This window comes from Pelobates fuscus, chromosome 3 (genome assembly GCF_036172605.1).
Source record: "Pelobates fuscus isolate aPelFus1 chromosome 3, aPelFus1.pri, whole genome shotgun sequence".
Taxonomy (NCBI): Eukaryota; Metazoa; Chordata; class Amphibia; order Anura; family Pelobatidae; genus Pelobates; species Pelobates fuscus.
In genome coordinates this window covers 197,637,361-197,656,043 of record NC_086319.1, presented here as the reverse complement: position 1 = coordinate 197,656,043, position 18,683 = coordinate 197,637,361, and the positions used below count along the sequence as shown (strand labels likewise).

General features: G+C 37.3%; 1 protein-coding gene across 2 annotated transcripts in view; it reads right to left on the bottom strand.

Moving 5' to 3' along the window:
- Positions 1-9,244: 9,244 nt before the first annotated feature.
- NDST1 (N-deacetylase and N-sulfotransferase 1) overlaps positions 9,245-18,683 on the bottom strand; it is a 95,690-nt gene continuing 86,251 nt past the window's right edge. For both annotated transcript variants that reach the window (XM_063447883.1, XM_063447884.1), the window contains exons 12-15: positions 16,949-17,119; positions 14,886-14,995; positions 12,998-13,100; positions 9,245-12,178 (exon numbers count right to left, since the gene is read on the bottom strand). In XM_063447883.1, coding sequence (XP_063303953.1) covers positions 12,059-12,178; positions 12,998-13,100; positions 14,886-14,995; positions 16,949-17,119 — 504 coding nt within the window. In that variant the 3' untranslated portion in view covers positions 9,245-12,058. The remainder of the gene's footprint in view (positions 12,179-12,997; positions 13,101-14,885; positions 14,996-16,948; positions 17,120-18,683) is intronic.

The following is an 18,683-nucleotide window of genomic DNA, read 5'->3' as shown; positions in this document are numbered from 1 at the left end:
GAGAGATCATTTTTCTTCCCCATATTGCATGAAAATGGTGCTCTGCTTAATAATGTGGAACACCCTCCTATAATAGTTTTTCCTTAAATTTGGCTCACCTGTCAATCTAGTTATCGCAGGTGTCCGAGATTGCTTTCAGTGATCAAAAGAGCCCTGAGACACAATGCCATCCATGAGTTAAACTGAAAAACAAAATATTTAATCTTTGTGACAAATAGAATTTGCATAATAATTTGGAACAGGGTGTAGCAACCTATTTCATTACCCCACTCCCTCTAGCATGTAAGCTCATTGAGCAGGGTCCTCTACCCCTCTGTTCCTGTGCGTCCATTTGTCTGGTTACAATTACGTGTCTGTTAGTCCACCATTGTACAGCACTACGGAATTTGCTAGCGCTATATAAATAAAATAATAATAAACCTCTAAAGAGGAGATGAACTGGGAAGATCAATGCTCAAGAGAACACATTTATTTCTTGATTATATCAATCTTGTTGCTTGTTATATTTTTGTGTCATTGCATACTTGGATCTTATGTCACATACAATATACAATGTCAAAATTCTATATATTCTAAAAAATGCATTAAAAAAAAAAAAAAAAAAAAGAAGGAGTTTCCCCCAGAGCAGGGCAAGTTTTACCTTTTTGCCTGCACCGATTTATTGACTGGGTGAGTCTCTGCCCCCATCTATCAGGATTGGTCTGCTCTCACACCTGTTTATGTGACAGCTGCATTCCAATGTATTTTATATTGATTCTGGTAACTTCTTATTAGATGGATTGATTACTAAGTGGTACATTCCCCGTACGTTATTGGTCAGTAATGGGATCTGACCATCATTGTATACGACTGGTAGCACGTGATGTACAATGCAATTCATTTGTGGGTTATTTCAACACTCCGTTTTAGTACTGCAGTTTACCCCCGATGAACAATGAGGTGATGCGTGCATTGGTGTGAAAGGCTAGCTCAATGTGATTCCTTAAAGCTACAGTTTACACCATTTCTACCTCTTTGCTAGCACTCAAATACATTTTCTCCTCTCAAAGTTTTTTTCTTCGTTCATAGTCTTGTTTTTTTCCTTATACAGTTTGACCAAATTACCTATTTTTGTACACAGCCTTACCAACTACACAAATAATGTATAGAGCAAATTATAGGAAAGCTTAACCAGATGTGGCCAATTTAGTAACATAATCCAATAAATGTAATACCATAACTCATGAAGCATGAAAAAGGCTGAACTAAAATAAAATGATTATCAAACACCAGAAGAAAAACAGAGACATAAAAGCAGAAGGTGATAATGCAAGGAAGCAAACATACAAGGGGAAGCAGAAATATACAGGATAGAAAATGCAGAGATTGACCAAATATTTCCAACTTGAAAAAAGGCAAATGTTCATTCTAAATTTTATCTAAAAATTCTTTAGAAGGAAAAATAAAACTCCACATACTTAAAAAAAAAAATACAAATGTCACAAACACCCTTGCCCAAAGGCAAAATTAATTTGTTAAACAAAACAAAATTTTCATTACACATTTAAAAAAATAAAAAAATACAAAAGGGGGCGGAGTCTGACCGCCATGCCGAACAGTCGCACGGGGTGAGAGCTCCTGGCGGGCAAGTGAAACGGTGGACAAAAACGGAGGCTATACAGCCCAAAGACGTCCCGAAGTGTGCTACCCACTCCGGGGGTACACTGAGGTCCCGGGGGATACCCTTTGGGAGCCTGTCGGGGCATTCTAAGCGGGGTGAATAATCTGAGGCCTACAGGAGCGGGAGTCGGAGAGAGGCGGCCGCTCTCTCCGACACCGCACACTCCAGCAACTACAGCTAACCTCCTAACCCCCCCCTTTGGACCGGTGAGGGTCATCCCGGTCCCCGTGAGACAAGCGGATAAACGAGGATAGCAATCGAGCTGTACTTTACACACATAAACGGACAAAAGGCTGTCGGAGAGCATCCAAGATGGCCGCCCGCCAGCAGCCACAGAGAGGGACCACGAACAGCAGACAAAAGCCTACCTCCATAGAGACCCTTGATCGTCTCTGCTCGGCCTTCCACGAGCTGCTATGCAAGCGGGGTATGCCCTGCCATCAAGCGGCCCGGAAAGTGGCCTCGTGGATCCGCCCGACGACCCGCCGAAGCTACTACAGTGTCCCACAGCAGATATTTCAGGTGGGCGTCCGACAGAACGAACGCAGGCGGGAAACAGACCGCGCAAAACCGGGCACAGGTACCTTCACTAGAGGTGACCAAACTCACGGACAATCCCAGGGCCCCAGCAGTATATTAAAACGCAGCACCTCAAACACGGGTCCACTACGGAGACTCCGGAGCCGGAGCGCACAGAGGGCACTACCCAGCGGCAGTCAGACAAGGATGGCGGACAAGCGCATCCAAAGACCTGCAGGACCACCAGCCCACCACCAGACAAGCCAAGCGGCACCCAAGACCGCCACGGTCATGTCAGATGATCACCCCAGAAAAGCACCTCCAACGTCCAGACAGGGCGTCGGTTGACCTATACCAACGGTAGACTCACAGAGACTGTAAGGCTACACCGAACTGAGACTTTGGCTGACAGTGCTAAGTTACCCTGAGCAAGGTCTCAGTGCCTTATCCCACCCAGAACTTGCAGCTATGTAAAAGCGTGGCCGCAGCCAGTTAATTTTGAATCAGCTCAATTTGCATGCACTATTGTTCTCTGGTGTCGCCACATAGTCCTGTGTTTTTCTGTCTTTGTTTTATTTTTAAGTTTTGCAACCTTTTACTGTGCACTCTCTCCTCCTGCAATAATTACCAAATACATGTCTGCCAATACTCTCTAGAGTCAACCCGAATGCCCAGCGATATCACTCATATAGCATAACACAAGCAATTTGCGTAGCTGCAGTCAAGTATTTGCTTGTTTTGTCTGTTTCCATCACTGCTTAATGATTTTGCCACTACACAACAACGGCACCCATCTTCAGATATACTGATACCAAATCTCAGCAATCTGTTAGCCAAGATAGACCACTAGAAAGGTACATATGAACAGGCCCATCACTATGTCTCTTACAATGCAATATGTACGCCATAACGCTAGTCTCATTAACCCATTTTTTATAATGGTGCAGTTTTATCTTAATGGAAGGGCCTGCCAACAGGTTACAAGTGCTATAGCCTGCTCATACGCTGCAGTTGCAAATTTTGATTGCCTGGAATGCGCTACAGGCGTGGGGCTATCTAAACCTGTTCATTTATAATTGTCAAGACAACGCTTGTTTTTTATAATATGTTATGTTTTCTCCATCGTCTAATCCTCGTCCAATTATAACTAATATTGCTATTCGTTTGTTCTCATACAAAAAAAAAAAAAGTGCAATCCCAACTAATGCCATGTTACGGATATTCTATGTTTATCACACTATGCTTGATAGTGCTGTTGTGGCATATGAAGCTTGTTTGTACACACTTGCACGACAAAAATAAAGAATTAAAAAAAAAAAAAAAAACTTTAGTTATGTTTTCTACTTGAAACTTTTGCAATCAAAATACTTCCACACATAATTGAAAAAATTCTGAATGCTGGAATCAGTGGGCAGAACAGTTATGGTTAACCTTAGCACTGCAGGAGTTTGTACATTTCCCATGATGAGTTGAAATATACTGGCTGAAAACAGAAGAAAGATAATAAAATATCTGGATATTATAAAATATCACTTGTAATAAAGTGGGCTGCTTCATAACTAATATGAGCGACTAATGGAAGTAAAATTCAAAGGTATCTTACCTTTGAATTTCATTTCCCATGATGCACAGCCAGCTTAGACCGAGGCTGGGCATCATGAGAAATTCATCATGCATGCTCACTGGGAGGGATGAGAGTGGTTTGATCTGGTGTATGTAACAAAGATTATTTTTCCCTAAGGCAACAATAAAAACAGTGTCAAGGCAATACCAAGAACAATTTTTGTAAACCTGGTATTTTAACCATCTCAACTGCACATCAAATTCTAAAGAACAGCTACTCCGCACACATGCTAATTGCAATATACTAAGTGCCATAGCAATTTTAATGATATGAGGGATGTAGTCATTCCAGACTATTAGTATGTACCACATTTAGCACATTTCTGAAACCCATTATATTTTTACAACCAAAATGAGGCACGATGCCAAAGACTGAATCATAGCTCTCATAGTCATTTCCTTTTCTCTAGACAGGATGTCCTTAATGACAATTTTTTTTTTTTTGCAATCACTCCTACCGTTTTATCTGTGTAATGAAATGCGTACATGTTTATTATCTTCTTTGTGGAATACTAAGTCTGTGACCTAATGGTGGATTCCTAAAGATGCCATTTCCAAGTAAAAAAACAAAACAAAAAAAACCCAAAACAAATAAATAAATAAAACCACCTTAACCAATACAATCCTCCACTTCAAAACACTGAATTAACATTAATGCACAAACACAATTCCCTTGTGTTGCATTACCATTTTTTTTTTTTTTTTAAGTTGGGGAGCAGGTTTGATCCCACACTGAAAGCATTATGCAAACCACCAGAGTGTTTTTTTTCACTACAATAACATTTTAGATTGTGATGTGGTATGGGGCAGCAGTCCTGTTAACATTTTGCTCATACAGCCAAAATTGAACTGTACAGTACATGTGCATGTAGTCCCCTTTATATGAATGGGGTAGTGAGCATGAACAAGACTAACAAACATTGCTAAATGGAATATCCCAGAAAATATGTTGTCAGCAGGATCTTTTTCACATATGAAAAACCCCATAGGCATGTGATCAGTATATATATATATATATATATATATATATATAATTTTTTTATTTTTGTGTGTTAAGTGTTCAGTCCCTTTAAGTGTAAATTGATAAATTGAAAGAATAACACTGACCGGGTACCGTTTGCTTCTAAAATGGCATAGAAGGTAAAATATTAGAGCTGGTTAACAACACGTATAAATGGTTTTATGCGCTTTTGATTAATGTAAAGTTTGCTGTTTGATATGTGACCATTTTACATGTGGTAACCATCTATCCCTCATGGCAACTTAATATACAGTAGGGTTGAGCCACTCAACAGGTAGCTCAGCTTTCAAACTTCACACCCCATGACTCACATATATAATGTGGCTGTGATAGGGAGTTCGAATTTTAGATATGGAGAGCTACATTTTGGTAATCCTTGGTTTACAGATTTAGATTAAAAAAAAAAAGGTAAGAAATAAAATGGGTAATACAAAAATATTTGAAATTCAGAAGCACCATGCTCTTACCATGTTAATTCTGAAACAAAAAAATGTGATCAAAGAAACAAAAAATAATATATGGCTGCAGGAAGCACGCAACCTCTTCCCTGATATTTACTTTGCTGCCACAATAACTTTTCTCATCATTAATACATAATCGGATAGTCACAAAAATTGACCATTAAGGGTCACCCATAGCAAGGTTATGGAACTCCTCTATTAAAGAAACCATATACTACATTTTTCCTGATGCTCTTCTAGTCATCTTACTGGCCTGGCACCATGAAAAATGTAATCATATGGAAAAGCAGAGGCTGCCTACGACTATTTAGAAGATGTACAAAGAGGAGGTACATTCTGCAGAAAAGTTCAGTAACACCAAAAGGTTGTTATACTATAGGACTGACAATGCTACAATAGCCTATATTATGGATTTCATCCAACAGAAACATGGTTAAATATTTAAGAAAAAAAAATGATTTCAAAAATTTAGCGTGTAATAACCAAACAAAACATCTACAAAAAGGAAAGGTCTGCACACCTGAGGATAAGGGGCTCCCTCAAAAACTAAAAAAAAATACTGAATATTAAAAACCAAGAAGAATCGGGTTTCACCAAAAAGTACAACACATTTTTTTTTAATCTAAAGTGAAAACATAAGAAAATTAACAAAAAATATAAAAGGAGTTGACAGTCCAAAATCTACATACAGGGGTAAAAGAAAAATGTGAATACCACTTCAAAGAAGGCAGAGCACAACATAATTACCAAAGTAAACAATCTTTTCTTCTTAGAGGAAACACAGTAGAGGTTCTTGTCTCATGATGAAATCTGTATGGACATACAAAGTAGATAGCAAAACAGAGGAGCCAATGGTGCAGTATTTCAAGACAAACAGAACTTGTGTGGCATATAGCAATGGCTTGCTCACATTTGTTAGAGCTAAAACCAGGTGTAGCATAGACAGCGTTCAGTGGTATATATCCCCACTTGTAGTATGTATATGATGTAGATTTCCATAGCAGGACAGTAACCATAGATTAATAAAAAAGAAAAAAAAAAAGAAATCAATAGTGCTCTCTGTATGTACAGAACCAAATAAAATGATAAATAGGAAGTTACTCACAATTTGTAAAGCAGACAAACCACTCTGTGAGCCAGTATTTAGGAACGCCTGTTGTGCTATGCCTTTTTTTAGGTGGCATTTACTATATTTTATATATATATATATATATATATATATATATATAAATGTACAAAGTCTGGCACTCTACCTTTGTGTTAATCCAGGAAAAAGCCTCGGTGCTGCAGAGCGTAGATAGACACGAAAGCAGTAAAGTGAGCACTCCAGAGGACTTATGTAAGTCCTCTGGAGTGCTCACTTTACTGCTTTCGTATATATATATATATATATATATATATATATATATATATATATATATATATATATATATATATACACACACACACACACACACACACACACACTTTGGAAAACTCTTCATGTTTTTAAATTGTCTTATACCTTTTGGAGCAATCAGTTTTTTCTTGGTTTCTTCTTACTGTTAATTATTTTTCTAGGAAACATTTGTTATGGTTCTAGAAAATGTCCTTATTTACTGTACTGTGGCAAGTATGTATTTATTGAATGTTTTATAAACCATGAATAAATGATAAAATACTTTTATGAGATACACAGCCCACCAGTACAGAGTAAATATACTGTGTCTAAACAACAACAAATGGTATTCGATTATTTGCAAACTTCAAGAACATGTGACATTTGACCTAAACATGGTGCAACATTGCAAAATAATGAAGCATCCTGCTGCTTACCACAAATGGGCAACGTAATGAACAGGAGTGGATCCAAAATTTTGAAGCATTGCATAATCTATTTGGTCTATTTTTAGGAACATATTCTGGCATGTTACATTGCTTGATTATGTATTAAAATTCTAAAATGTCTTCGGAGGACATATTGGCAATTTGTTGTATTTGGGGAAACCACTTTAAGCATTCGTTGTTAAGCTATTTCAGTTTCTTTTGTTTGATTTGCTCATTGCGAACAGTTGAAAGTCTATAAATTTTGACAACCCCGATTTTTAATGGGGGTTGAATAATTTTGATTACAACTATATATCATTTTAGTAATTAATGATTTAACAGCAATGCACATTGGTACCGGTTTTGCACCCATCTCCCCCATTCTAAACACGACACACAAGTGAGCCAGGAAATGCATTAGACATCAAGTGTATTGTTTATCAGAAAAAAAACACTATTGTTAGCAACAAAATAAAATAAATATTGTAAAGAGTCTGAAATAGGAGAAGTACAAACACACATACAGTAGTTAATTCCAGGAATACAAGAGTCAAGATACAGGATCATATATGGGCACTTGTAAGAAGCAGACTTTATACTAAATGCAGTGCTTATACAATATAAACATTACATTTACATGTGATTGCAGATTTGTATTGCAAAGTGTGTGGGGGTGATTTGTTTTTTTGGTGTTACTGCCCTTTAATAGATTTCCTCACTTGTATATCTTTAAAGATATAACAGAAACGACCACAATTATAATAAAATGTTAATATGTCAAAGCTAAGACCAAATCTGGTACCATTATCTGATCAACATTGTTTTCAACAGTAGACAGTTTGTCAAAGAAAGAAGCACACAAAAGTCAACACTGTGTTGGTGTGTAGTATTGGCATTACTGTTCAATGCATGTCATTCACAATGCATGTGAATGAAGATTGCATGCCGATATTCCAAAAGCAGGGTTGTCCGGTCCATCTCAAGACTCCAAAGATTTTCTTTTATTGTAGACATGTCTTGCGTTACAGCTTCAATGTCTGCCCTGACAACCAGTTTTACTAAGACAGTCCACCCAATCCAAGACACAGGCGATACTGCTATAGCAATACCTAAACAACCTCAAAGAATTTGTAATGATAGTAAAGTCCAGACTAGATCATAACCTCAACCTGTTATCTTCATAGAACTTTGCTTTATTTCAAATTAACCGAGGAAACACGTTTGTTTTTCCCATTACAAAATATGTAATCAGACGTTCAATTATGCTGCATTAATATTATCTCCCAGATAAGATCATTCTCACCTGATATAATATAACATGGGTAAAAATCCAAGTATTTATTGTCATAAGAAGATAAAAAGTGTTGCCAGGAGACTGGTTACATGCGGCCATCAGCCACATCATTTATACATGGAAAAAATATATTTTACAATTAAAGAGCACCATACCAGCTCAGTGTATTTGTTATTTATATTGCGCCAATATATTCTGCAGTGCTGTAAAAAAGAGGCCACACAGACAAATAATGAACACATTGATAAAAAAAGGAGTAGAAGACCCTGCCCATGATCTTACAGTGGTTATAGTACAAAGAGGCAATAGGTGCTTCCCACATTTTTTGTTAAGCCATATTGGAGCAGTTTCTTTTGTTTTTGTGTTTTTTTACAGGTAATGGTTGAATTAATCGTAGCCCACCTACTCTCCTACAGATTGGTAATGTAACAGTTACAATATCAAATTCTATCCAATCTGGATGGCAATGATTGGCTGATAGTGGAAGAAAGCAGGCTGTTTAAAGTGTTCGAAAACTTCCTATAATTCGCATTCATTTTTAGTAAATTATTTAACAATATAATTAACATTGACTTCTTGTCATATTTTTTCTTGGGCACATCAGACAGATGAAACCTTGTTTCCCCTCATTCACAGTGGAATATAGAGATTTTATCAGCTCAACAAATGCCATGTGCAGACTGGCTTTTGGTTGTTTTTGTTTGCTGTTTTTTTAACCTAATGGAAACTAGAGATTGAAGAAGAATAACAACTGTGATATCATTCTAAATTGTCCCTCTTCACAGTGATAAACATTAAAGGTTGTGTCCAATAATTTTTTAGGAGACCATGGGTTTTATCAGTAATGCCCTATTGCCACCCCAAAAATAAATGGAATTGAACTACAAAAAAACAAACAACTTTAAACTTACCTGTAATCCAGCGCCAGTTAAAGTTCCCTGTACGGATTATTACTCCTCTTTGGATACTACAGTTCTGTCGCATGATGCAATGAAATGCTTCTCAAAGAGAAGTATTTAATCAGACTTTTTCACTGGCTCAGCAGGCATGCAATGCAATGCAGGGAGGCAGGAAAGAGTGTACAAAAGGAGGAAAGATCAATGTTTACCTTGAGGGTACGCTGCCTGAAAGCGAGAAGATAATTTCAACTGTTGTGACAACAGATGTCATTTTTTGCATTTAATTGATATTGGGCCGGAACAGAGTTGGACTCGAATCAACAACCCCAATGCTTGACAAGTTTCTACTACTGGTGGGCTAACCAATGCTCTCGTTTTCAAACATGTCCTGAGTTTAAAAAGTATTACTCAGCACAATGAAACCTGTTTTACCAATGTTAGAAAGACGAATGGTTCAGAAAACGCTAGAGAATAGAACAAATCTGTTTTACCAGATACAACAGTTGGTAAATTAACCTATTATCTCATTGCCTATCTTCAAATGAGAACTGTTGTAGCTTGGTTGGATAAAAGCATATACATTTTAGTTATAAAACCAAAAGAAAATCGCATCCACAATTAAAAAAATTAAGTCTGATTTTAGAGTGCTACTGAATGAAGCAAAGTTGTATGAAGACAATAGGTTTAATTTCATAGATTCAATAACCCCAGATCATCTAAAATAAAACAATAAAAAGGAACATCTAAAAGTTGTTCCCTCTGTTTACACATTAAAATTTGTTCATGTAGTGGGTAGTTTCCATAAGGCAGTGGTATTTTACCATCCTAACCCTTTGAGGGTCTAATCTAATGACTGCCCATTAATGTGGGCATTATTGCTTAAGTGCTACCCAGTGAAAGGGGCAGACAATACATATGCATAATCACTGTCTTTAAAAACAAAAAAGGTGCAGTTCCACTTTCATGAAGAGAACAACATTTGTAACAAATGTACTCAGAGTCTTCATATGGTCCAAACTTCATCATGAGGTTATCCAGAAGGTGCCGATTTAAACAAACACGCTAGGAGGGATTGAATATATTACAATTTTATCCCTCCATATCGTAAGGGGGTACGCAAAATGATTCTCATTGCCCAATTACTTACAAGAATCAGATTTTAAAAAAGTATATTTTTAAAGGCACATATACACACAGGTTTTAGGGCATTAGCAAACATGTCCTATATATTGAAATTTATGATTTCTTTTTGTTCAGCTTTTCAAGCTTAAGTTGTAATGACTTTGCAAATTAAATATTAATTTGGCAGCTTAATGGACTCTCTCATACATAATATCCAATTTTTCCATCAATATATTTTGCTACTCACATACCATTTCTTGCACTAGGATCCATACTGCAGTACTCTGTGTTCCAGAAGGCTTTGTAATCTATCCATTGTATAAAGCATTCTGAGACAATTTGTAAAGCATTCTGTTATAGATGCCTTTATGAAGGAATGTCCATGTGGTTACTTGTATAGGCAGAACATAACTATAGTATTTAAACCCTAAATAATGCATTCAGCCAATTCTTAAGTCTATCTTGTGGTGTTTTATGGAAAGATACTGTAAGAACGATACAAATATTTACAAGGCAATACATGGGTCCCACAATGCTTAGTATAAAAGATTAGGTGAATTCCATGTTACGAATATATTATGCATGACAGAGTCCCTTCTAGGTTGCCTCCTTAACACCTCTCCAAGTGGGACTGCACCTTTAGGACATTCCTTGTTGTTAAGAGTTAGGCAAAAAAGTAATACCGAGCTTTAGAGAAGGTCATTTGGATTACAGTTTGAGATTGAAGAACCTTACGTCAAAGTGCAACCATAACTTCCATTCAAAAACCCCTGATTTTTTATTTAATTATTTTGCTACAAGGCTTTTAAGAGTCAAGTTGCCAACTTGGTTAGTTGCTGTGACTCCACCATAATTTGCCCAGTAGCAACACAAAGGGGCAACAATGTTTCTCTCTTTATGGTGGGGAAGTCTACAAGCTTGTCAAAAAGCTTTCGTACCTACATCCATTAATACATTTCACAAAAGGTGCATTACAATGCATATTAATCTGCAGATAACACAGACTTCTCAAGCACCAAAAAATACATTAAAGCCTTGGGCTCAGAGGCATTCACATAGCTAAGTAACCTCTGGATTCCCAAAGATCATTCAAATAACCAGCTCCTTAACGGTTGCAGTTACCACCTAGGAAGACCGGGACATATTCTTGAAATACATGGTATTTCTAGATTTGTGACAGTTCTCCATTATGTGACATGATTTATGGTATTTCCAGCTTCTGGCATTATGGTCAATCAGCTTCTTTAGATCTTCAAGCTCATTGTAGTAGATATTAGGTTACATAACTTCCCGAAATTCACGTGTTGGCCATTTCAAACTAATCAATGGGCCATAATACTTAATAAGTGGTTGAGTCCAAGAACAACAGTCAGACACATGTGCAGGACCCTATAAAACAAAGGATCCCACAGAAAATAAATGAGGCCTTTAAAACAGGCCTTTAAGGGTGCAAACAGTGGCTGTTTGATGCCTTCAGCATTAAAAGGTCTTAAGAAAAAAATATCCAGATAACTTTTCCCCCAATGTTACCAGAATGTTACCAGAAAGTTTTACACACTTTACTTTCGATGTGGCCAAGTTGACAGATCAGCGATACAGTTTCTACTTGGCCAGGGGTTTCCTGAGACCTTAGTCTGAAACTAGCAGCAACAGCTACCTAGTGTTTTGCAGCTCCTCTCGGAGCCAGGTGGGTAGAGTCTGGCCCATCTTGTAAAGCAGCTTGGAAAGTTCGATGTTATGGTCCCTATAATAGTCTGTAAGGAAGGCGCTGGACTGTAAAAAGAAGGTAATACAAGCAAAAAGTGATATTAATATACAACACAGAATCTAGGTAAATCTAGATCATTAAATTATTACTAAATATGAAGCATAGGATACAAAACCATACTTTCTTATAGCAATATTCAAAAGAGGCACAGTAGTATAAAGAAGGAGGTGCTTCATGAGGGCTTTATATATAAAGCATAACAAACTATAATGAAACATTGGCAGGTAATCAAATATCAGTATCCCCTTTCTACTTAAAATGCAATGTTGCAAGAAGAGGTTTATTGAAGGCAGCAGTATTTCACAAACCAGCAACAGAAGTGCAAAACAGAAGATATGGTCCTGTTTTTCTTCTATGATAGTTTATACGGATAACGGTTACAATGTACAATGTTTTCTGTACTACTGTTACTTCATGGATCTTAGAAACTGGAGATCATGCTACCTCAATATAATACACCAAGAAAGCATTGTGTAACCCAATCATATCAAGTTGTGGTGTTTGTCGGTTACAGAGACAGCAAGACTTCCATCCTCCCTATTGTAGCAGCACTATTCCTTCCAAAATATAACCGTGAGCAATAGCAAAAGAGCTGCACGTAAAATTACATGTCATTCTTTTATAGAGAAACATAACAATTTTAAAAAGATACAGCTCTTTCATTCTTAATCTAAAAATAAAACATGACGGGGCACTTGTCTTACATTAGTAAAGAAAATAAAAAATCCAACACACAATTTAGAAAATGTAGAAAATATGTGCAGGCAGGGTGCTTCAAGCTTCTCAAGTAATAAAGCAGAGATTTGGGGTTCAAGCAGACTTACATCAGAATCCATGTCTGGGTATTTTCTTCCTTTACTCTTCCCCAAACACTTGGTTTTTCCACCCTCTTGCAGCTGGCACCAGAATCCTTTCTTGGCATCAAACCTGGTTGAGAATAAGTAAAAACACTTATCAACAGGAAATTAATCTGTTGTTCTGCCACAGCTCTTTGTCTGCAAAGGCACACCTTACTCTAGTTAACAAGATGTTATATATCTGGTCAGCCGTGCTGTTATAGCCTGTAATAAAAAGGTAAGAATCCACAGATCAACTCCATGCACCATGGGGGCTCTAATTTTGGGCACAGTCAGGACATATATGTCCCAGCCTGTCTGAGATCAGTGGAAGCTACACACCTGAGTGACACCAGCTGCCATTTTAAAGGAACACTATAGTCACCTAAATTACTTTAGCTAAATAAAGCAGTTTTAGTGTATAGATCATTACCCTGCAATTTCACTGCTCAATTCACTGTCATTTAGGAGTTAAATCACTTTGTTTCTGTTTATGCAGCCCTAGCCACACCTCCCCTGACTGATTGCCTGCATGAAAAAAGAAAAAAAAAAAACTGGTTTCAATTTCAAACAGATGTAATTTACCTTAAATAATTGAACCTGAATCTCTAAATTGAACTTTAATCACATACAGGACATTCTTGCAGGGTCTAGCAAGCTATTAACATAGCAGGGGATAAGAAAATCATAATTAAACAGAACTTGCAATAAAGAAAGCCTAAATAGGGCTCTCTTTACAGGAAGTGTTTATGGAAGGCTGTGCAAGTCACATGCAGGGAGGTGTGACTAGGGTTCATAAACAAAGGGTTTTAACTCCTAAATGGCAGAGGATTGAGCAGTGAGGCTGCAGGGGCATGTTATATACACCAAAACTGCTACATTAAGCTAAAGTTGTTCAGGTGACTATAGTGTCCCATTAACGATAGCAACGGAAACAGCTGCCACCTAGGACTAACTCCCACTAAAGATGTCCCTTTAACCCCTACACTACACTATCACTTAAACATTAACTCAATCACTACCATAACACAATCACTAAACATTAAAGAGAAGAGACTCTGTAGGCACAATAACCATTTCAACTTACTGAATTATAGTGCCTGGAGTTCCCAGACACTATTACTCCACTTAGTGTTCAACTATATGAGGGTCCCTGGCCACCTGCTGCCCAGCCTCTACTGGAGGTATGGCTAAGGCAGATATTACACATTTCATTCTTGCTATACCAATTCATACCAGCAATGGATGCTGTGATAGGCTGAGAGCAGTCAGGTGACACTCCCAACCAATTACAGTTGCCCACTGCTGTACAAGACATGCCACATTAAACCAGCACAGAGATGATGGGTGATTAGAGACTCTCGTGTACCTGAAAACATTAAATATTGTTTAACACTGCATGGAAGGATGGCACCAGGGGAAACTACATTACAACCACTTCAATAAGCTAAAAAGGCTACAGTGGCTACAGTGCACCTTTAATCCCTACTTAACGCTTAATCTCATGTAAAATTCATCATAAAATATCATAGATAAAGACCGTTTTAAGGGAATATAATGCCATCAAGGAGTACTAAAGACATAAACCTGAAGACCAAAGGTTCGGTTAAGTGTTAGTGTAAGTGTTATGATTGTTATATACAATATACTTTTAAACCCTCCCCATCTTCTCAGCATATTAACCATCTCTTTAAAATAATATATTTCTAGCTAAGAGAAGATTATTTTATAATCAGTACCTGAAATGGCTATTCTTGCAAAGCTAATAAGACGCTGGTTGCTGTCACTTTCATGAATACTCACCTCAATTGGATTAATTTGTCAAATAGATTTTTTTAATTTTTTTTTTAAGACCAAACAGTGATTAGTTACTTACGCCAGAGCTTTATGGTAATCCAATGTATTTGTGACTCCTAAAAACTTCTGCACAGTATCCATGACATTTGCTGGCTCGGTACGCAGCAATTTACCATCTAGTACCAAAATCTAGAATTAAAGCAACATAGTGATCAATTTCCAAAAATCCTGCTAACCAAAATGAAAAATGAATTAACAAATTCAAAACAAATTGATCAAAAAGAAAGTATGGCTATTCTAGAAAAATTACAACACTGAATAAAATATTAAAAATCCCTTATCAACCTTTTTTAACGTGTTGCTCCATTTAAAAAAAATAATTAAATAAAAAAGTATAGAGACATGCATCTATCAAGCTTTTCTCACATTTGTGATGACATAACATCCAGCTCAAAAGCAGTGTTCTCTTGTAAACCATTTTTTCCCCTAATGCTTTTCCTAGTTGCACCTATTTATTCTTTTATTTGTGCCATAAAATTCCTTACTGAATCTCTTTCATCATTTTGTTTTTCTGTTTCATTCTGGTTCTTCCCCCCCCCCCCCCCCCCAATGTATTACAATTTTTTTTTAAATAAAACAAAAGTGCACCGTTTTCTTAAAATGTTTATGCCACTGTCAGTTTTTCCTACTATTATTGTTGTATCTTATTTTGTAAATGTCATCAATTGAAAAACAACTCATTTGTCTTATTTTGGATTATGAAATCAATGGTAAAATCGTCAAGAAAAACAAGAGGGATCAAAAAAAAAAAAGATACAAAAAAACAGAAAAAAACTGAGGGCATCAAAAAGTGGAAGACAAAAAAGGTAGAAAAAAAAAGATGTCAGTCTAAAAGGTCAGTAACCATATTAATTCAGAATAAAATAAAAGTGTCTCTTTTCCAATATGAATGCCACCATTTCTTTTTTATATATAACCCCTATTGTTCCGGTTTTTCCAACTCTCTCTATCATGAGGGACATGTTCAAAGGGTAGAGCTGTTTTTACAATGATTTACAGGGATCGAAGACGGAGATGCTCAGGATAGAATTAAATACAGTTGTGTGTTTAACATTTTCAGACCTCACAGACACATATTGGTACAAGAAACCAATAAGAAAAATCCTGTGAAGTGAGGGTTCCCTTTTAACTTTGGGGAACTTTTGCAGACTCCCTTATGATGACAAAGGTAAAACGGCTAACAGCTTGCACTCAACAACTTACTCAAACAATTTCATGGCTGGGAGCAAACTCAAACTGATACCGTTCATGGAACAAATTCCATTCAAGAGTCTTCAGTTCAATGAAATAACTCTTTTATGTCCTGTTAGGCAGTTAAAAGTAAAGTTAGAGGAATATATTGATGTTTCAGGTCTGCAGCGGACTTTTATCAATCCTACACAGATATGTGAAAGTTTAAAAAAAGATAACCGCATGATTAATTTGTATAAACTCGGAAAAGCCAGAAAGCACACATGGCTTCAGTATTCAAGTGGAAAAAAAGATTTCTCAGATCCCTCAAAGAAAATCCAGTGAAGAATCTACAGACTTCATTACGGTCCATAGAAATAATTTAGAAAAATAAATAAAAACAGCCAGACTGCCAAGCAGAATGAGGACATATCCATCTTAGACAAGGAGCCAGAAAAGTATATAATCATGCATCATATAAACCATAACTAAAACAAAATTAAACACCTAGGGTACCTGTGGCATTTTGTCGAGAAATGGGAACACTATGGTTTATCAAAATTGTTTTCAAATATCCACGTTCCAGGAATCATAATGTAATTTGTTACAATTACTTCTCAGCCCTCATCAGGTTTGAAATATTCCTCAAGACCTTGTATTGATATAATGGCAGCAACTAATTTAGGGCAGTGGATGAAATCTATTTGCATCATTTTGTGGACTGTGTCCAGAGAATAGAATGTATATCTTTAATGTATTCCATCCATATAAGTCCGTATATCAGCAGTATGTGAGACATATAATATAACATATATGCGGCTAAAGTATTTCGCTTAATTGAAGACTTTTAAGTGAGATTGTTAAATGTATGCATTTACTTGCATATTTGCAAAGTAGAGATATGGCAATTACCTGGTTAGTGTGGAAATGGTTTAGCCAATGTTCCAAGTGGGTAGAATACCACCCTGGGACTAGGCACCGGTTCTGTAGGACTCTTAGTTTCTGAGGAGCATCTGGACCTGCTGTTATTACCTCTTGAAAGGTATATTTCAAGGCCACAGGATCATCATGGGCTCTCTGGTGCTGATAGATAAAATTGAACAAAAATATTAAATTATAAATAAATTTTTTTTAAAAAGAACAAATTGTTTTGTTTTTTTAATGAAATATGCCTTTTTCATTGATGCCCACTGCAGATGTTAGTGAATATATGGAAGCCAAATTAAGCCACGCAAAAGGACATCTGTATCCCAATTGTGCTTGTATGTGTCTACCTATTTCTTTTTCCTCACAAAACAGGGCTGTTTAACCTCTGTTCATCCAGTTTTCTGTTTTGGAATATTTTGCTCATTAGAAGTCTACAAACCTTAAATTTATCACAACCCATCTCCTCTTCATCAATCTGTATGTCCCCAAACCAGTATGTTGCTCTTAACCTGAATGGCGAAAGAGCTAGATCAAAATGGAACACAGAAATTCTGTACCTACTAAACAAATACACTGCTCTGCTCCTAATTTCTTCTGTACTCAATAAGGACAATGTGCGCAAGACATTTATAATTTAGGTTATAATTTCACACGTTCTATATACCATGAAAGTAGAATAGAAACCATTAATACTGTAAAGAAATGGGTCATGAGTATTAATGTAAAGAACTCTAAATATTGGAAGCTGAAAGGCCTCCAGTTTGCACTCCTTAGGCAGTCTTTGCATAAGATACTGCACATTGAGCTTTCAGTAATGGTGGTCAGGATTAACAGGCTTCCAGTAAGCTGCAATATATATTGTTCAATTTCAGGTAAATGGAAGTATTTTCGCAAAGTAAAACAGATTTAACCCCAATGCCAGGATGTACTGAAGTTTTGATCAATGGTAGAAATGAATGAGTAAACACGATACTGTTTGTTGGAATAAGCGTGTAGCGGACCTGTTGCCTCCGCTAGTTCCCTTCCTTCAGCAAGTCAGGAACCACTTAAAATGTACAGAGATCCATTTCCTCCCCCCCAGTAACTGGATGAGACTGAGTGCTGGAGGTACAACAACACTTTATTTACCACACTCGCTTTTTGGGGGTTTTCCCACTTCCGGTGACAGGGGGTCTTCTATCCAGGATCCCCCATGCCAGGACGACAAAGCGCGGGAGAGGGGAGGTGGGTCGATGTCCCTTTGTCTCCCAGGCATAGAAAGCCCGCCAGCCCGGGTCTCCTTCCCATTAGCCTCAGCACCTATGAGTCACAGCGCGGGAAAACCACACGCCTCTTTGACTATCAGTTATAGAGAGCCCGCACAACCCAGCCATTATCCCCAAAGTATGCCCACACCAACCCCAGGGACCCCCATAACGGTACTTGTTGCAAACGGCCTCCGTTTGCGGGGTCCCTGTGTGAAACCAGGCAAGGGAAGTGTCTTCTTTTGGGATACAAATGATCCCCCTGGTTGACGTTAGTCTATACGAACGGCGGCCACCCAGGGAAGCACTCAATTACTTCCCTTGCGGTTTCACACTTATGTTGCACGTTTTTAAAGTTTCATTGATTGGTGTGAACATTACAATGGGCACTGGGGAGGTCCCCATTTGGGAACCAAACCGGATAGGAAGCAGTTCACGAATGCTCCCCTTGGATGGCGTTCATCTATACCGACTGG